Raw genomic sequence first — 20771 nt, 5'->3', positions numbered from 1 at the left:
CATCGCCAAATAAGAATTTCTTGAAGTAGTGATTGTCGGGCACTACCAAGGCACATTGGTGACATCACTGCTGTGAAACTCAGCATGGGGTTCAGTGTCAGCTAAGTAGGAATTGTATGTTGGCATCATACTGCAACAACTTAGTAGTGTCCCAAATGTTGCCTAATCAACCCTAATCTGTACACCTGAATCGACAGGACGTGCCAGCGTGGGAGAGCCGAGCCAAGGATAACAGAGTTTTAGTTATCTGGATGGTGTACAGATCACACGGGACTTATGACACTGGATGAACGATCGGACTAGGTGTAGAGCAGATGCATAAACCTAGTTGTATCCCATACAGGAAAGTGTCCATTATACATGTACAGGGTGGAAAAAGGATAAACCCTCGACCCTTAACGTCGTACTGGCCATGGACGCGAGTTCTACTGGTAAATCATGGAACACTGTCTGGACCAAGTGTTGCCTATGTCAGGAGGTTAAGAAAGAAGATCTAAAGTCCCCCCCAGGCCAATCCTGCCAAAAGAGGAGATGATGGGTATATGAACTTGGCAAGGAATATTCCTCTGTTTCACTCATTCAATGCACTACCAATTAAGCTCGACCCTGCAAGACTTGACGAAGGTGGTGGGATAGAGGAAACCTTGAGACAAAACAAGGCATGATATCATTAGAGTTGCAGGCTTCTATTTAACAACACAAACTTACACAGAGCTGAAAAAAGATCAATCCCTGCAGGTGCTAGTGATGAGGGCAGTGGAAGTTAAATCCCACAAAAGGTCCAAGAAGCTAAAACACAAGAATGTTTTCTTTGCGAAACCCAAGGGGGTGAGCTGAGAGAAGCAATGACAATGAAATTGAATAAGAGAATAAACCAATGTGCAAAAACACTCAGTGATAGAAAACTCCTTGCCAAACTGAGTGTAGGAGATGTCATAGCACAAGAACTGAAATATCACCCTGCCTGCTTGGTGGCACTGTATAACCGAGAACGAGACTACCTGAAGGCGCAGGAGCAAGAGAAAGCACAGGAGCACTGGAAGGAAGCATCTCCAATTGCTTTCTCCGAACTGGTCACCGACATAAGTGAGATGAAAACTGCCAGTGATAGTACAGATCCACCCATTTTCAGGCTTGCTGATATGACCATGCTTTACAAGCAGAGGCTGGAGCAGCTTGGTGTTGAATCGCCTGATGTTCATCCTACTCGACTTAAGGACCAGCTGCTTTTTCACATCCCCAAGCTGCAAGCTCATCGCCAAGGACGAGATGTTCTGCTGGCTTTTGAGAATGACGTAGGCTCAATCCTCACATAAGCATCCAAGTACGGTGAAGCGATCTATCCAGCGAAAGCTGCTGGGATAATAAGATGAGACATGCTCCATAAAAAGTCGCATTTCAGCAGCACGTTTCACGACACAGACCTAGAACAGGCTGTACCACCATCACTTCTGCAATTTGTATGCATGGTCGAACATGGCGCAGACATCAAGTCCCAACTCCAGCATGGAGCATCAAAATCTGACCTTTTCTATATCACAGCTCCTGCAATACAACTGCTTTGCCAAGTACAAGGAAGGAACGGATGTCCACAGGCATTCCAAGGACCGTGAGACACCTTTTGCAGTCTACGTTGGCCTGTATGTGTTTCCCAAGATGAGGAAGAGGCAACTCATTGACATGCTCCATGAGAATGGGCTCAGCATATTATATGACAGAGTCCTAGAAGTCTCAGCCCAGTTAGGAGAAGCAGTTGTTGCACGGTACGTGGAAGATGGAGTCATCTGGATTTGCCGCAAGACTGGATCTCTTTGCCCACAAGCAGAGGCCGTACAACTCAATTCCACCAACACAGGCAGCCCTCAGAGAACATGCAAAGCGTGCGGCCTATCAGGCTGGGATCATCTGGGGCCAGGCAACCATCTCCAGTCCAGACACGAGCAGTCCCGCTGAATGGGGATGGACACAGAAAGGAGAGACGTGGCAGATATGTTGGACAACACTACCCCCTAATGCCGCCAGCTGTCAGGAACTGACCAAGTGTTCCTGTAAGAAAGGTTGCAACTGGAGATGCAAGTGCTTTCAGTCACGGCTCCCCTGCACAGCACTCTGCAGCTGCATATGTGGACATTAGCAGCTGGAGGAACATTCACATGGTATGCATAACTTTGAACATTTACTAGCCAGGGCCCGGTTGCAGAAAGGCCTTAGCTTCATATGACAATCATTAAAGTGGTGCAAAATCAGAAAAAGTGTGTGTCAGGGGGCTTTAAAAACAGGAAAATCCACTCCAGCAGGCTTGAAAACATAGGGGTCCACACCAAGATCACGCAAATCGGACAACTACAAATACTTCTAAGCAAAAAGTCAACTTCGGTCGGCTAACTTGGTGGCCATCTTGAAAAATGGCCGCCATCTTGGATTTTCAAATGGCCAATCAGGCAGATTTGATTAGAATCCCCTGGAGAACCAATGTACCAGGTTTGATGCTTGTATCATCATTTGCACGATTCTTCTCAAAAATTGCTATTATCTGCCCAAACTACATAGGATAATGTGGAGCACACTCTGGTATTCCTAAGACTCCTGAGCCACATTCTCTCATGCTCTATCTGCCACCACAGGTGCAGCCTGCAGGTGTTGTGACCTTTCACTGCTCTTGCCTCTTCCTTTTTTCTGGGGACTTCCTGTTGAAAATCCAGTTCCAAGATGGCACAGAAGGACAGTTTCCTGCCTCATGGCTCTGCCTTCCCACTGTACACGTGCGCGTGTCAGAGCAGCCAGTATGACTCTCGTGGATATTGCACCATGCCTAGCCAACCTACACCCAACCCCTTTCCCCTCATCTTCCTCTTGCTGTGCCAAAAAGGGTGCTATGGGGACAATGTTCACCATTGCCATGTGAGCTGCTTCTTTCCAAGGTCCACACATCTTGGTCTTCCCACCAAAGTGGGTTCTGCATTCCATCTCGTCATTCCATTTGCTTCTACCCGTTCATCTGCACAGGTTTCCACGGTGTTGCTCTTGTCTGCTCAGGTGCGAGGTACATCTGCGGCAGTGACTGTGCCGGGTCAAACAGATGCTGCATCGCTGGTATCAAGGGAGTCTTTTTGAATGAAAGCTTATCAAGTCTTTGCTTTTAAATTGTTTGCAATATTGAATAATACCTATATCTATTGTACATTTTTTTTTGTGCACTTAAACCTTCTGTGTATTACCTTGTTTTGGGACTGCCCATACAAGGACTAGGAACAAAGGGATAGCTGGGAAGAAGGTCAAGCCTGATCGGCATCATCCCTCACTGCTGCAAACCACATACTCCAGACACGACATTTTTTTCCAGTTACTTATCTTGGGGTTTGGAAAGTGGACGTTATTTCCCACGACTGGTGGAACTCAGCAATTGCGTGCCGTCTCCACTGTATGTCGCAGCGGCCATTCCAGTGCGTCGTATGGAAGAGAAACAGTATCGCTTTATTCGCAGCACTCACAAACGTTGTACAGTACCGTGCCCTCGCGTTCATTTGCTAATAAATCTTGGTGCATGCAAAAAACGTGGAAGGGTACACAACTTGTTTTTGTACAAGTCGAGCAGAACTTCGAGGAGCAAATAAAGGTATTTAAAAACAGGAGAAAACTTTTAAAATCCAAGTTTGCCATTTTGGTGTCCCTGACACCCTCTTACATTCTCTGCTCATATAGCACAACAATCAGTGCATCTTGAGGTCTGCGAGAGTACTCTGATGTGCAATTATTCCACAACACCAGAATAACCAATATTATTCTTCCCACCACTGCTAAATATGGTAATTTCATTGCTGTATCTGCAGTCTTCAAGTATGTCTATGTTGAAGGCAGCTTGTAGAACGTGCTCTTCGCCAAAGCCACTCGTTGTCCTCCTCGCTCATTTTAGTTTCTCGACAGATCTGCTGGCCTTTGCGCACTGGATGTGGTCCACCATTGCCCACTTCTGAATCTTCCCACTTCCAAACAGCACAAAGAACACCGCTCCAAACACGCTGACCGCCGAAGCGATGTAGAACACGTTCTGCCATTCCGGAAGGGTATGCTGCAAGGGAGGCATTGCAGTGTATTAGTGCAATCGGTTAACGGACGAGAACCATTTGCAATAGCTCGCGAATGCGGATGGTTTTTCTGTCGCCATGTTGGATACTTTCCTTCAAAGCTGACATGCCTGCGCTGCGGCATCTACTGCTGCCCGAGGTTCTTATTGACTACCCTGTGCAAATGAAATTGCTTCCAGGACGGAACCATTTTGTTCATGCTCTAATTCTTCCCCCTTGTGGACTCGTGTAAGACGAGCAGCCTTCTCCAAGTCAATTGTAACCTTCCCCACATCATGTAGTCTTTACTCAATTAGGTTGTACGTCATTAGCAAATGATACATTTGGAACAGTGAGTGAGTGCTTTCAGGTTGTACCTGTTTATCTAATATCTGTGTTGGCTAATTTTGTTGTCATTGGAAGGTCGGAAAAAGCATTAATTTTGATTCAGCATCTCTGCTGCTCAAGGAGCTAAATTATGGAGGGCATTATATTTCCCAACTACCAAAAGGGGATGCACATAGTATTGGAAATAATTATGGAAACACCCAGGATATGCACAAATGGAATAAGTCTAAGATGTATCGAATACATTATACATGATGCATTGTTCCACAAAATGTACAAAAATATACCAAAACATGACTACCTTGTACAGTACGTTAGTGTTTGGTTTGTGAGCCCTTTCCTTTACAGCATGACCCCTATTCTTCCTCCCATACAGTTTGACTGGAATGTTCCAAATATCCTGGAGCACTTTCCATGAATCCTCCACAATAATTGTTAGTTTTGACTCGTTATCCAGATGATCCCATCTGACCTCACTGATGTTCACATCAGGACTTTGTGCAGGCCAAGGCGTGTTTGTGAGCATTCCATCAGCCTATTTACATTGCATCAGTTGTAATGCTTGGGAAGATTGTCATGTTGGAAGACCGATTCCCAACCAATGACCTGAATTCCTGATAGAATGGCATGATGACTCGGAACCTGCCTGTACCTGTCGGCAGTCAGTGTACCTTTGATTTTATGCAAATCCTGACATACCTTCACCGAGATGCAACCGCTCCCTGGTGTGCCTTCAAGCAAATTGCTGTTAATTATTACCAAATGGTTCAAACTTGGACTTATCTGTAAAGAACACCTTTTTCCAGGTTTTGTCATCTCACCATTTCATTTCTGTTGCCAATTGACACCTTTTCGTTCTGTTACCTCTCCTCTGCAAATGTTTGAGCAGCGATACGTCTATCGACACTAGGTAACACAAATGTTTATCAGTTCTTAAATAAATGTTGACACCGGTACTTTCAGCGAGTTCATGCGTAACATCTCGACTGGATTATTATCCATCCCATAGAGAACATTCCTTGAAGTACTTCACATCAGTTTTGGAAGGTTTAGGCTTTCTTCCTCAACTCCGTAAGTTAGGGCGTATCCTCCTCTGGGTTCACACAACTTACACCAACATAGTGGCCTTCACTAACACTTCGATTTCTATAAGCTTATGTGACCGTTCCTTCCTTGGGACCATAGTTGATAGTCCTTCTGCAGGTGTAGCACCTTCTGATTGCTTGCATGATGACCAACCACAGTGTGCTACATTATCATGAGACTACACTGGAGAATACAATTATGACACGAGATACAATTCCATCATGTATTATTTGCATCCTATACCTGGTTTTTACTGTTTCCATAATTATTTGTTTACAATCATGTATACAAGTTGGAAATGAATAACAACAGTGGCCGAGAGAATAGAATGAACGCATGTAGAAGAGATTGTGGATATGCAGGGGTGTAGTGATGGGTCAGGCATTTTATTTTATTGCTAACATGCAGGGGAAAGGGGGTAGTGGGGGTTAAGGGTCATCTACTTGTATTTGTTAAACAGGGTTTCCTTTTTTGAATCCCAAGTTCAGCAATAGGAATACATTGTGGTCATGGGGGAGAGGATTGTTGAAAGTGATAAGAAAAGCAGTTCTGTGTGAATGTGGTAGTGAGTTGTAGTTTAGGGAGCCTTTGAGGCGAAGGGAAGATGGGAAAGTTATGGATAGGGAGGAGTTAGAGAATGGGGTAAAGTTGGAGGGGAGGAGGGTTGGTTGAAGATTCTTCAAAACAGGAGAATTCTGGACACAGTTATATTAACCATGGCACAGGTCATGACCGCTGATGAAAAAAGGTAAAGGAAGATGTGATGAGCTTAAAATGTTTAATTACAATTGCTTCTTTTGGTCCATTTAAAAAGAAATTCTGATAATTATGGAACATATGCTTTTGCATGTTCGTTAAGTTGCTCGCTCATTTATACTTGTTGACTAATTAAAGGTCACCAAGACGTGATGAGTATCCTTAAGGTTGTAAAATTTATTATTTCTGTTCCATTAATTCAAAATTGCTGATAATCCACACTGAAATGTCCAAAAGTTATCTTTTTAAATGACTGAGCAATTAGCGTGTGTGTGTATAAAACCTCACAGCCTGAAACTTTGCATGCATCTAATCCTAATGCATCTAAGAAAACTCCAAGGAAGTGCATGACTGAAAATTGGGTGAATTAAAACACCCCTTTTGAAGATGATTAACAGCCTCATTTAATTATATACTTTACCAAGCACATCCTCAGTCACTTTGCTCTATGGAGTCTGAAGGCGTATCTTGGGTTACCTCGCTGGGGTCTGAAGCCGCCTCGTTTTTTGACCTGTTCAACCTTGCCTTGACTTAGAACATGCCGCAACGATTTCTTCACTATAAAGTTGTTGTTTTTTCCACTTTCCTCACTCGTATTATCGAATGCCTGCTTATCATAGCTACGAATTGCTGTATACATCACTTTTTTTAAGTGCTTTAGTTTTCAAATTTGGAGCCTGGAGTGATTTAATCATTATGTGATGCAATTTTCCACGATCTGCTCTCACGGAAGAATTAAAGTATATCATTGAAATATAATTTCGGCTTTGACGATCGGATATCGTCCGGACTAAATAAGTGTTGAAATCTGGAGTGAAATCTGATAATTTAAATAAATAACGAGTCTTATAACTAAGCCTATATACCGATTTACTGCAAGCAAGCAAGGCTATGTTCCCTCCTTCTCCATATGTACACAATAAAATGTGAAATTTCCAAAGCATTAAACTTATCTTTTTCTACTGTTTGGAGAATTCTATTAAGTGAACAAAAGATTTAGGAATGTGCCAAAATTAACGAGCTTCATTGAACTGTACAATTTAATGCATTCACTGCTTGACGGCACACCCAGTCCCCCAGAGGAACTGCTTATCAATAGCATCTGCCAGATCTGTGTCGATATTTTTGGAGGTTTCATGAGGTGCTCCACAAGGTATCGAAGCAAATCTGGTGAAAAACGGACGTTTTAAAATGAAGTTATAATGTTTGTGTGGACCGCGAACCGCTGTATCACGTGATGCGTGCACAGATGAGCAGGCAACGTGGCGGATTGGCTACAATGTTTATTTCACGGGGAATCAAACTTTGTGATGTCTCCAGAGTTGTTCTATGTTAAACAGCAACTCTTTTGTGGATAAAGTAATTATTTGAACAAATTAATTTAAAAAAATTTTTAACAGCTGCGGGCGCATTCTATATGGTGTTCAGCCATAGCCTGGCCAGCCGTTCCTTATCAACCATTTAATTGGAGTGCTTGTTTGAGTGTTTAAGCCACTTACCGAGCACCCTACAGTCGACAGCAGTACAGTTCGTGTCCCAATCGGGATGTACAGTCAGCGGTTGCTACAAGGTATAGGTACATGATTTACAAAGGTTATATGGTTTCACTTTTTGAGTTTCAAAGCAAAATATATTTGATAACACCCAATTTCCAAGCCGTTTGCCGTATTAACACGTTTTCTAAATTAATTAGAGCCAAATTTTTTTCACCCACCTGTCACATGACGATCGGCAGCTGTTTATAAAGATTAATGTTTATGCATATCTCCCTGAAACGTCTATAATGCAACGTTTTAAAATTTGTTTGTTGAAATTTCCCCAAAACAAGGGTGAAAGCTACTCAAGGTTTTTGGGTTGTACACAGTACGTACTGTAGTCGGTAATCACACTGACTCCGATCTGCCGATTCCTGAAGAATTTCTATCGGCCAAGCACTTTTTCTGTGTGTTTAAGCATAACATTTTCTCTTTCCTAACTCCCCTCCCCACACCCACATCCTCGTTCGCTGCCCCCCCCCCACCAAATACAGAGTAGCATGCTTCCATACTTCTCTGTCTGTCTCTTGTCTCTCTGGACATGTCCAGGTGGTGTTTGTCTCTGAACGTGTCTGGACAGTATTTTGAGTATGACCAGTAGAAAATGGATTTCAGACATTATTTTGTTTTCATCTTCACTGTTATTCTATGCAGAAGCATTTTGATGAAACAGTATTAATCGTATTTAACATTCCACCACACGTCTGTCTTCCCTTCCTCTCGCTTCTCGCTGCCTTTCCTCCCCCACCCCAACTCACTCACTCCCTCCCCCACCCCAACTCACTCACTCCCTCCCTCCACCTCCTCGCTCTCCCTCCCTCCGCCTCCTCGCTCTTTTCCGCCCTCCGCCTCATCGCTCTTTTCCACCCTCCGCCTCCTCGCTCTTTTCCGCCCTCCGCCTCCTCGCTCTTTTCCGCCCTCCGCCTCCTCGCTCTTTTCCGCCCTCCGCCTCCTCGCTCTTTTCCGTCCTCCGCCTCCTCGCTCTTTTCCGCCCCTCCGCCTCCTCGCTCTTTTCCGCCTCCGCCTCCTCGCTCTTCCCCCCCTCTGCCTCCTTGCTCTCCCCCCTCCACCTCCTTGCTCTCCCCCCTCCGCCTCCTCGCTCTTCCCCCTCCGCCTCCTCGCTCTTCCCCTCCCCTCCGCCTCCTCGCTCTTTTCCCCCTCCGCCTCCTCGCTCTTTCCCCCCTCTTCCTCCTCGCTCTCCCCCCTCTCCGCCTTCTCGCTCTTTTCCGCCTCCTCGCACTTTTCCCCCCTCCGCTTTCTTGCTCTTTTCCTCCCTCCGCCTCCTCGCTCTTTTCCTCCCTCCACCTCCTCGCTCTTTTCCGCCCTCCGCCTCCTTGCTCTCCCCCTCCGCCTCCTCGCTCTCCCCCCTCCGCCTCCTCGCTCTTTTCCTCTCTCCGCCTCCTCGCTCTTTTCCTCCCTCCGCCTCCTCATGCTCTTTCCCCCTCCTCCGCCTCCTCGTGATTTCCTCCCCCCCCTCCGCCTCCTCGCGCTCTCCCCCCCCTTTTCTCCCTTTAGTATTCCCGTCTTACGAAGCGATGGGTGGTATTTGTTGATAAAGGATAAAAGGACTCACGTTACTGGTGAGATAGCCCACGGCCAAAGGTGCAAGGAAACCAGGAATGGTCGCGAATGAGTTGGAAATTCCAAGTAAAATTCCTGCAAACCTGCAAATACATATCAATCTCAGGGTTTAGTGTGAAGCAGCATATACCACCGACCTTGATTTGAGCACTAGACTTGGTGTACATCAGGTATGGTGGTGGAAAGGTGATGTGTATTCTGGGTGGTGGGTCAATGCGAGGCAGCTTACTGAGGTGCAATATCCAAGTGGTTGATGCTGTTTCCTGAGCTGGAAAGTGCTCCAGCCACCAAGGACAGGGTAAGGAAGATCACGGCAAGTGTGCTGTTGCAGCCAACATAGCACACGGCGATAAGGAACAACGATGGGCCTCCTAGGCCTGCACAAAAGATAGGTGGATCGTAAGTGGATTGGTGAGCCACCAATTAATGCCAACCAATGGGACGCCAAGTTTAACGTTTATCAGAGGGATGGTACATATTGAATCGCCCTGCCTGGGATGACGGTTTATTGCTGGGCCAAAATTCAAAGCCAAGCTGGACAGCTTAGAGGTGAGTGTGCATACCTCTAGGCCATCCTGCCAGCCCATTCGGTCACCATAATCAGAGGAAGAACATGTTACATGAAATAGGAGAGTGATGAGGGAACTCAATCGTGGTAATGTCAGGTGAAGGGGCATAATGGAAAATAGAGAAAGGCGTTGTGGCTGCATAAAAGACTAACCAAATAATGTGAAGATCTTGCGAACTGTGGTTGTGGTAAACACCATTCTCCGGCAGAGCCAGTCAGCAAATAAACCACTGGCCACCATGACCACCCAGGAGAAGAGGTATGGGAGTGCTGAGAGGAAACCATTCTGAGATGCACACACACCAACCGATCATCACATCTTTACACACACACCGACATTTCATATATCTATCTATCTATCTATATATATATATATATATATATATATATATATATATATATATATATATATATCTATCTATCTATCTATATATATATATATATATATATATATATATATATATATATATATATATATATTGTCCCAAAAAATGTACTCGCTCTTTTAATGATAATAAATGCGTTGTTTATTGACTTAGAAATGAGATTAATGGATAAATGCATGTTTACAAATGTTCGAATTGATGACCATCACGTTCCAAACACAGCCGATAACGCGGACCAATGGATTCAACAGCATTACGAATCATTTCATTTGGAACTGCAAGACATTGTCTTTCAATTTCTTCTTTCAGCTCATCGACTGTTACTGGTTTTGAGCTGTAAACCTTATCTTTGAGATATCCCCATAAAAAGAAGTCCATTGGCATGAGGTCTGGGGAACGCGCAGGGAATTCGACACTACCTCTTCGTCCAATCCATCTGTTTGGAAAGGTTGCTTCAAGATAGGCCCTTACATCACGGTGGTAGTGGAAAGGTGCTCCATCTTGCTGAAAGTAAATCTCTTCGTCACCAAATATCTCTTTGACACGTGGACCGACGGATTCCTGCAGCAAGTTTAAGTAAACAACCCCAGTGGCAGTTTGGTCAAAAAAGAATGGCCCTAGGATGCGCAATGCTGATATCCCACACCACACAGTAACCCCTCGTAAGTTTAAATGGTATTCCATAGTAACATGCGGATTTTCAGGAGCCCAGTACGTGCCATTGTGTCGGTTTAGTGAGCCATTTAACTTGAAGCTGGGCTCATCGCTTCAAACAATTTTGGATGGAAATGCTGCATCTTCTCCGCATTTGCCCAGGTACCACTCACAAAATTCAGCTCTCCGGTCAGGATAGTCTTCATTTAGAGTGTGGATTAATTTTGGAATGTAACTTTTCCAATGAATTCGCTTCAAAATGCGATGGGCGCTTGATTTTGGGATTCCTGTTTCACGAGCCAGTTGTCGTACAGATTTCCGTGGGGATCGGTGGAGGGTTTCCAGCAATTGATTTTCCTTTGCGGGGGTGGTTGATGACCGTGGTCTTCCTGAACGCTCCTTATGGACGTCATGCACAGTTCCATCTGTTTCAAACTTATTTCAGATGCGAGCAATGGTGCGTCGCGTTGGTGGATCTTTGTGAAAATGTCTTCTAAAATGTCTTTGCACTTCCATGATGTTTTCGTGCTTCCAGTAGCACTTTATGAAAAATTTTCTTTCTTTAAAACATAGTTGTACTTCTGCCATTATTAGGGTCAATTTGATCTGAAAAGAAATGAAAAATTCAATGAGTTATGAGTAGCCAACATGTGAGTACATTTTTTTTTGGGACACCCTGTGTATATATCTGTATGTGTATATATATGTATATGTGTATATATATGTATATGTGTATATATATGTATATGTGTGTATATATATGTATATATATATGTATATGTGTATATGTATATATATGTATATGTGTATATATATATGTGTATATATATGTATATATATATATATATATATATATATATATATATATATATATATATATATATATATATATTGTTGTGGTTACCAAATTCGCAAACCACCATTCAGGTCCCTTAGGTGAGGTATCTCGGTAAGTACATGTGTAGTTAGGCCCGAACCCGTTGTCTAGTGGGAATACATGTCATTTATGCGTGCTGCGACTCTTCAGGATAGCCGTTTTTCTTTTGCTATCTTTATTTTGGACCAACCGCCATTGTTACCACCACCAGTCACAACATCAACCACCAACCACACCACAACACCACAACCGCCACGACCTTCACGTCACACCTCGCAACCGTCGCATCGCCACCGTTCTTGCGCCGCTTGTGGGTACCGGTGTTGGACTAGTGCAGGGCGCGCGCCGAACAGCGTGTACAAAATCACGGATTTTGTGCTTCAAAAACGGATCAAAAACGACACACGCCCACTTTTTGCCGTCCAATCGGTGAGCGAGGGGCGATTTGGCCCCGATTCCAGGGCGTTGGAGGGCGATCGATATATGCAAATTTATGGATCAAAAAGCATTCACGCCCACTTTTTCTCGGGCCAATGGGGAGTGAGGTGAAAGGTCGAAGGGAGGGGGTCAAAGATGAGGGCGAAGCTACGGGGCTGATAAAAAGCGACCGTGTTCGTCAGTCCAGTGAGTAGGAGAGAAAGAGAAGAGTACAGAGAGTTAAGACTTCGCGGGCGGTGGAGTTGGCAAGAAGGAGCTGGTCGTCGTGTGCGTTGGAGTCGGAGCGGAGGGGACGGAGCTGTGGAGAGGCGGCGAGGGCAGACGAGGGGGTGCTCGCGTCGTGCAGGGAGCTGCACCCCAGGGAGGCCGACAGCGCGACCTGGCCGAGGTGGAGACGCTCGTCGCGGGACAATAAAAATCCTCTATACCCCGAGCATCAGCAACCCCCTCCTGTTTCCCCCCGCGCTGAGATAGTGCGACCAAGGGGGCCCCTTTCCCACCCCCTACCAGACACTGTCCGCGAGGCCCGCGGAGTTGAGGCACCATCGCCGCTCCGCGTCTCATCACCAGACGGGTAGGCCCGACCCGGTCTCGGCCTCAGGCCCGCCTCATCCTTGAGGGTATTCTTTTCCTTGGTTTTGGGTATGTGTTGTCGGCGCCGTCTGTGAAGTAAAATTGTATAAGTGTTGCCGTGTGCTCGGTAGTCAGCATTAGCTCTGCATTGTGTCTTCGCTTTTACATTTGCTTTTTGTGTAAATTGCATTGTGTTTTTCTTTTCTGTGTGCATTTGGTGGAATTGTATATGTGTGCTTCCCGTGTGCCGCGAATAAATGTGCTTTGTGTTGAACTGTTTCCCGCTTCGCTTCGTCATTTCCTTCATTGAATCCTCATCTTGCTTCACGTAAAGGGTTGGTGGTGGGCTGAATACGCCCGATAATTAATCGAACCGTCGAGGTCGACGATAACACCGCTCGGTTATCCCGATAGTACGGAACGGGTCGCTTAAGTGGCCCGTGTCCGAAGTCGACCTGCGGCGAGGTGCGATCGCCCGGTCTACCCTCCGCGTGGGTACTTAGGTAGGTCGAATTTGGCGAGCAACCCTATCCCACGCGGGGGCTGATTGGCTCGATCGCGGTGAGACCGAAAGGTCCACCCGTGACTGGTTCCCGGCGTTCGTCCGAGAGGGTCACGACTGGATTGTCCGTCCGGTGGGCGACGTGCCGCGATTCGAGTTACGTGGCCGTCAGCACGCCGGCGGGCGCGAATACCGCAACACTGGTGTCAGGTCGTGCGATACAAATCCATCGCCCTCCTCGCGGCACTGGTATCGGAGAACAGGAAAACGGGCTCTCCTGTCTCCGGCTAAATTCACGGGAATCGGTCCAGGGGTGAGAGAAGCGACCCCCGATTCCCTCCAAATTACGAGCGATTCAAATTAACCCTTTAAGAGAAGCAAGATGGCGTCTCAAGGCGAGCGGGAGCCGGGGGTATTAGAAATGGATGTAGAATGTGTAGAATCCATGGTCCAGGATGGAATCCCCAAGCAGGAAATGTTGATTGTGCAGGAACACGGACTCGCCCAACTGAACCCAGAGCCCGAAATGGGTGCGGCAGCGGCCGCGGTGTATGACACCTCCCCCCCCCTCTCCACCAAAACCCTTCCCCAACCCTTGCCGAAACGGCTCAGCTGAGTGCATCCAACATGGCCCAGCTATGCGCCATGCTGGCGGCAATGACAGCAAGGATGGATGCAAATACAAACGAAATGAAAGGCATGAACGAAAAGATGAATGCGGAAATGATCAAAAAAATGGATGCGAATATGAAAAACGAAATGAAAGGCATGAACGAAAAGATGGATACAAACACAAATGAAATGAAAAACGAAATGAACAAGCAAATAAACGGAATGGAAGCAAACATGAGGGAAGAAATGAAAAAGCTGCGGGGTGAGACGCAGAACATGGGCCGATGCCTGCAGGCGGGCATGAAGGCCGTTAGCGGGGAACTCAAAATGGCAACTCCACGTGTAGAAGGAACGAAGGAAGGGGGTGCAACGGCTGACAGGCCCGCGGTGGAGGCGGGTAAAAAAATAATTCGGGGGGCGTGTTGGGCGAGGGTCGTGACAGAGGAATCGACGGTGACCAAAAGGGAAAAATTAAATGGGGAGACCAAAACGTGTGAGACGAGACACGAAGTGACGACAAAGGAAATAATAATAGTTGAGAAAAGGGAGGTAAAGGGTGAAGAGTTGGCAGTGACGGTAGCCGGGAAGGGAACGATAGAGGAGAGACTGCACGGTGAGGACGGGGTAAGTGACGCACACACACACGGAGGTAGTGGAGGATAATGGGGGTGAGCTCGCGGAGCGTGTGGAGACCCAGTGCGAGCACCTGGATGGCCTCCTCCAGGAACGAGGGGAGGGAGTATGCCCCCTTGAGGTGAGTCACGACCAGGTGAGTTCGGTCGTGCTTTGCGAGGTTGAGGGGAGGAGTGCTGCGGACAGGTGCTTGGAGAGCTTGGGGGGTATAGAGGCCCCGGAGACCCTTGTGGGGACACGAATCCCCAGTGTGGTTGTCCCTGTGTGTGTGGTGCAAGGTGTGAGTGCGTCCCCGTGTGTGGAAGCGACCCCGTGTGTGAGTGGTGTGGTGGCGATTGTGCCGGAGTGCGTGCTTCCCAGCACGCCGTGTGTGGGTGAAGCACCGTGTGTGAGTGAGGCCGTGTGTGTGGGTGAAACGGCCAGTATGAGTGAGGCACCACGTGAGTGGTGTGGTGCCGAGTGTGCCGGAGTGTGTGCTTCCCAGCACGCCGTGTGTGGATGAGGAACAGCGGGTGAGTGCCCCCGCGTGTGTGAGTGAGGCACGGTGTGTGGATGAGGCACAGCGGTTGAGTGCCCCCGCGTGTGTGAGTAGTATGGTTTGTGTGAGTAGTGAGGCACGCGTGGGTGAACGGCCGTGTGCAAGGTCGCTGTGTGCAAGGGAGACCGTGTGTGTGAGAGAGCGGTATGTAAGGGAGATGTCGGTGGGCATGCGGGAGCACGCAGCCGCGTCTCCCGGTGTGAATGTGATGGAGTGGACTGTGTGCGTCGTAACACGCAGGTGTGCGTGGGTCGAATGGCGACGACGGCGACATGGGAGGAAAGAAAGCCGAATAGCGGCTGTAGTTGTTTCGAGGACCGTGCCGGGTTCACCCAGCAGTGAGCACGCGGTTCGTGCTGTGCAACGCACGAGACCGCCACGTGCTCGCTTGCGAGAGTGAAGTCCCGGTCCGGAAACGCACGCGGTGGATTTGCCGATCCCGGGGACGGACAAAGTTTCGGCTGGTAAATTGATTTGGACCGGACGGGTTCTCCACGCGATCGTGTGTGTTAAGCTCCAACGGGCAAAGCACATGTGTTCGCGTGGGGAACCCCTCGAGACGTGGGGCTTGTGTTTTTTTTTTGCGCACGGTGACGTCATGGCTGCACGTGTGGTTGGAATCCGGCAGGAGGGGTATCTCTGCCGGATGGTACCGTCCAAGGAGGGACGAGGAACACGTGCAGCTGCATGACGTCACGGGCAGGTGTAAAGTGCGCGAGCTCTGAGTTGCCGCGCAGGTGCTGCGCATGAAAAAAAAAACAAACAAAAAAGAAAAAACAAGCCTCACTTTCGGGTGCACAGGATTCCTGGGCAAGGGGTGAAAGACCCCCTTACCTGGGCACAGGATGGAAACTAGTTAGGGGGAAGGGTTAGCTTAGTTAGACCGACTTCATGGGGCAGGGGTAAGTCCTCATGGAGTCCGTGGAATGGATTAGTTAGAGGGATTGTAGCCAGATTTAGGTTGGGAAATTGATTAATGGGATTATTTTGGAGACAGAGACAGACTTTGGATGTGTAGAGTTGACGTAGTTTAGCTACGTAGTGTTAAATGGAACGTGCTGTAGTTTAAGGGACGACGTGGGAGCACGAGTTAGTTGGGGGATGTAGTTAGAAGAATGGCAGAGTTCAGTGGTGTGTGTGTTGAAGAGTTGTTGGTGAGTGAATTGGAAGCGTGTACATGTTGAGTGAGGTGGAAGCATGTGCTTGGTGAGTGAGTGAGGCCAGCGGGTCTGTGTGAGTGGAGCGAATGGGGAATGCATGGTGCGATGAGTGATTGGGGGGAGGAGTGACTCCCGCCCAAGGGACCCCGGAGTCAGTATAAAGTGAGTTAGGGGGTTAGTCAAATTGAAAAATGGAGGTCGTTTTGTTGTTGGTGGGAAAGTAGGCTCGAGACCCATTTGGAGGGGTGCAGGAGCCCTGTTGACGGGCTTGGGAGCGTGGCTGCGAAAGGTGAGTATCGCTGAGTGGGTACCCCGGGCACCAGGCTAGTCGGCCGTGGTTGGCCAAGGGCCCATGGGGGGCCGGGATAGCGTAGTGGGCACGGGTGCGCCTGCTTGGTGCGGGGGCCCGGGGCGCCATTAGCCGCGTGGGCAGTGTTGTGGGCACGGGTGACCCTCGGAAAGGGGCCCGGGAGGCCGGCCTGCCACGTGTGCGTTTCAGGGGAGGTGCCATGGGGGGCACTCCCCGGTGTTAGGGAGCTAGTAGGCTCGGAGGCAGTGTAGTGCCCGGGGGTGCCATAGCGGGAGAATCGGCAGAGGGTCGTGCCTGTCAAAGGGAGCCACGTGTCCCAGCCAGGAGACCGTGTGAGGGCACGGAGAGAAAATTGGGGGGCGAGGCCCGAAATTGTGAGGACACCAACACAGGCGACGGGAATCTGGGTTGTTAGAACCAATAGTTTAAGCGAGAGGCGCTTGTTGAAAGCCCCGGGGTAGTTTAACAGTTAAATGGTTAGGGTAGATTAGGAGATGTACCCCTCCGCACCATCCATCCCCTCGCTCTCGTTGTGGGCCGCTGGACCCACTTTGGTTATAGATCGCCGAACTCTGGGGAGGCCATTCTGAGGCTTCGTTGGGCCTCGACACAGGACGTTAGCTCTCCCTTATTCCCCTCCGGGAAGGGAACGTAGGGGTTGGGAGTAGGCTAGGTGACAGGATAGGTTAGCCGAACAAGGACGATAAAGGGGGTTAGGGGACGATTTATAGTGGGGAAGTAAAAATAAAAACAACAAAAAAATAAGTTGGGGCTAAATTGGGGTTTGACAAATTAAGGGAGTGGGTATGTACAGTGACAGGCAAAGGCGATAGGTGGGAGGGAGACAGGTAGGTAGGTCCGAGCCCGCCTTCCAAGTGGCCAGCACCACCGCACTCCCTCCACCAACCTCCACTGAACGGCAAAGGCTGGCCAACTTCATCGGCTGGCCGTGTTTTTCTTCGAGGCGGAGGCCGGCCAACTTCATCGGCAGCTGTTGTTTTGCTGCAAGGCCTGTGCCATCGGCTGGCCGTGTTTTGCTTCAAGGCCTGTGCCAGCCACTTCATCTGCTGGCTGTTTTTCTTCAAGGCCTGTGCCGGCCAGTTCATCTGCCGGCTGTGTTTGCCTGCAGCGGCCTTCTTCTGCGGGCTGTGTTTGCCTGCACCTTTGCCATGCCATGCCCACTGCCCATGTTCACCAGCCCCGTTCAATTTTTGCTTTGCCCCCCCCTGTTCATTTCCATGTGCGCCAGGATCCGCAAGGCAACAGTTTGCAAGCTGCAAGAACTGCCCTGTTGGCAGCTACAACACGGGCCTGCAGTGGCGGCCCGTGCACCGTGTTTGTGTTCATCCATCCATTCGTTGTGCTCATTGCGTGTGCCACTTGAGCTGGCACGGAGACTGCGTTGTGCAGCCCATGCACCGTTGTGGTTCACTGCGTTCAGTTCAAACCATTCATCCATCCATTCGTTGCGCTCATTGCGTGTGCCACTTGAGCTGGCACGGAGACTGCATTTGTGCAGCCCATGCACCGTTGTGGTTCACTGCGTTCAGTTCAAAAAGGGAAGGCCTTGGACTGCGTGTGAGCAGCCAGCCACGTTCCCTGTCACCTGCATTGTTTTGAGCCAGAGACTGCATGCGAGCAGCCTGGCCCCCTGCTAACTGCTTTTCTTTTGCAGAGTTCAGTGATCCTGGGCCATGGTTTAGTGTAAAATTTGTAAGTTAAGGTTAAGATGTACTGTAAATATGAGTGCGCCCCCGGCATGTCTGTCCTAGCGCCGGCAATTTTATTTAAGTCGTCCGTGTGAGTGAGTTTGTTTAGGTAGTTACGCAGCCCTCAGGTTATTTATTTTGGGGACACGAATACCATGAATGTCGCACTCAGGGATCCGTAGGTAAAATGTACCAGGGGAAAACTACACATGATGGCACACGAAAATTTGACGACTCGGGACGAGTCTGTAAAAAGGGGAGGGGGTAGTGTTGTGGTTACCAAATTCGCAAACCACCATTCAGGTCCCTTAGGTGAGGTATCTCGGTAAGTACATGTGTAGTTAGGCCCGAACCCGTTGTCTAGTGGGAATACATGTCATTTATGCGTGCTGCGACTCTTCAGGATAGCCGTTTTTCTTTTGCTATCTTTATTTTGGACCAACCGCCATTGTTACCACCACCAGTCACAACATCAACCACCAACCACAACGCCGCTTCACCACAACCGCCACGACCTTCACGTCACACCTCGCAACCGACGCATCGCCACCGTTCTTGCGCCGCTTGTGGGTACCGGTGTTGGACTCGTGCAGGGCGCGCGCCGAACAGCGTGTACAAAATCACGGATTTTGTGCTTCAAAAACGGATCAAAAACGACACACGCCCACTTTTTGCCGTCCAATCGGTGAGCGAGGGGCGATTTGGCCCCGCCTCCAGGGCGTTGGAGGGCGATCGATATATGCAAATTTATGGATCAAAAAGCATTCACGCCCACTTTTTCTCGGGCCAATGGGGAGCGAGGTGAAAGGTCGAAGGGAGGGGGTCAAAGATGAGAGGGCGAAGCCACGGGGCTGATATAAGCGACCGTGTTCGTCAGTCCAGTGAGTAGGAGAGAAAGAGAAGAGTACAGAGAGTTAAGACTTCGCGGGCGGTGGAGTTGGCAAGAAGGAGCTGGTCGTAGTGTGCGTTGGAGTCGGAGCGGAGGGGACGGAGCTGTGGAGAGGCGGCGAGGGCAGACGAGGGGGTGCTCGCGTCGTGCAGGGAGCTGCACCCCAGGGAGGCCGACAGCGCGACCTGGCCGAGGTGGAGACGCTCGTCGCGGGACAATAAAAATCCTCTATACCCCGAGCATCAGCAACCCCCTCCTGTTTCCCCCCGCGCTGAGATAGTGCGACCAAGGGGGCCCCTTTCCCACCCCCTACCAGACACTGCCCGCAAGGCCCGCGGAGTTGAGGCACCATCGCCGCTCCGCGTCTCATCACCAGACAGGTAGGCCCGACCCGGTCTCGGCCTCAGGCCCGCCTCATCCTTGAGGGTATTCTTTTCCTTGGTTTTGGGTATGTGTTGTCGGCGCCGTCTGTGAAGTAAAATTGTATAAGTGTTGCCGTGTGCTCGGTAGTCGGTATTAGCTCTGCATTGTGTCTTCGCTTTTACATTTGCTTTTTGTGTAAATTGCATTGTGTTTTTCTTTTCTGTGTGCATTTGGTGGAATTGTATATGTGTGCTTCCCGTGTGCCGCGAATAAATGTGCTTTCTGTTGAACTGTTTCCCGCTTCGCTTCGTCATTTCCTTCATTGAATCCTCATCTTGCTTCACGTAAAGGGTTGGTAGTGGGCTGAATACGCCCGATAATTAATCGAACCGTCGAGGTCGACGATAACACCGCTCGGTTATTCCGATAGTACGGAACGGGTCGCTTAAGTGGCCCGTGTCCGAAGTCGACCTGCGGCGAGGTGCGATCGCCCGGTCTACCCTCCGCGTGGGTACTTAGGTAGGTCGAATTTGGCGAGCAACCCTATCCCACGCGGGGGCTGATTGGCTCGATCGCGGTGAGACCGAAAGGTCCACCCGTGACTGGTTCCCGGCGTTAGTCCGAGAGGGTCACGACTGGATTGTCCGTCCGGTGGGCGACGTGCCGCGATTCGAGTTACGTGGCCGTCAGCACGCCGGCGGGCGCGAATACCGCAACAATATATATATATATATATATATATATATATATATATATATATATATATATATATATATATATATATATATATATATATATATATATATATATATATATACATATATATTACGAATTTGAAATTCGATCGCACTCAATATACAGGATCCTTTAGCTCACATATGTCGATAAGTGCATGTTCTATAGATAGGTCACCTTCCATTGTTTAATGGGCAGAAATCTATTAAGTGGCGCTGTGATTTAATTTAATAGTTAGGGAGCGATCACAACACAAAGGAAGAGCCCTCCCGTCCCATGATTCATGATGTAAGCAACTCCCTCCCACCTGCGGATGTGCGGGCATGAGGGGATGAGTCACGCTGGGAGCGGGGGAGGGGCGGAGGAGGATAATGGAGAGATCCTCTGCTTTGTTGAGGAGAGAGGGGGAGTAGTAAGCTTCAGCTTCTGCTTGGCTCGGGTTAGGGTTGAAGGA

At 48.7% G+C, this 20771-nt stretch overlaps 2 protein-coding genes across 7 annotated transcripts in view; one reads left to right on the top strand and one right to left on the bottom strand.

The window, feature by feature from the left end:
- TRAPPC9 (trafficking protein particle complex subunit 9) overlaps positions 1-20771 on the top strand; it is a 131025-nt gene that overhangs the window by 86025 nt on the left and 24229 nt on the right. For 4 of the 5 annotated variants that reach the window (XM_085855024.1, XM_085855023.1, XM_085855025.1 and 1 more), the window contains one exon: positions 2625-8285. The exons of the other annotated variant lie outside the window; for it this stretch is intronic. In XM_085855024.1, the coding sequence (XP_085711150.1) occupies positions 2625-2789 (165 nt within the window). In that variant the 3' untranslated portion in view covers positions 2790-8285. Of the gene's footprint in view, positions 1-2624; positions 8286-20771 lie in introns of those variants that run through there. 5 annotated transcript variants of the gene reach the window in all.
- The window catches only part of LOC147013315 (sialin-like), a 69633-nt gene continuing 52317 nt past the window's right edge, over positions 3456-20771 (bottom strand). For both annotated transcript variants that reach the window (XM_085855027.1, XM_085855028.1), the window contains exons 8-11: positions 10092-10224; positions 9600-9747; positions 9363-9453; positions 3456-4069 (exon numbers count right to left, since the gene is read on the bottom strand). In XM_085855027.1, the coding sequence (XP_085711153.1) occupies positions 3905-4069; positions 9363-9453; positions 9600-9747; positions 10092-10224 (537 nt within the window). In that variant the 3' untranslated portion in view covers positions 3456-3904. The remainder of the gene's footprint in view (positions 4070-9362; positions 9454-9599; positions 9748-10091; positions 10225-20771) is intronic.

Source organism: Eptatretus burgeri, chromosome 14 (genome assembly GCF_056783735.1).
Source record: "Eptatretus burgeri isolate ZD-2024b chromosome 14, Ebu_testis_v1, whole genome shotgun sequence".
In the NCBI taxonomy this organism is placed as follows: domain Eukaryota; kingdom Metazoa; phylum Chordata; class Myxini; order Myxiniformes; family Myxinidae; genus Eptatretus; species Eptatretus burgeri.
The sequence above is the reverse complement of the archived record's forward strand: the minus strand, read 5'-3'. Positions and strand labels throughout refer to the sequence as shown.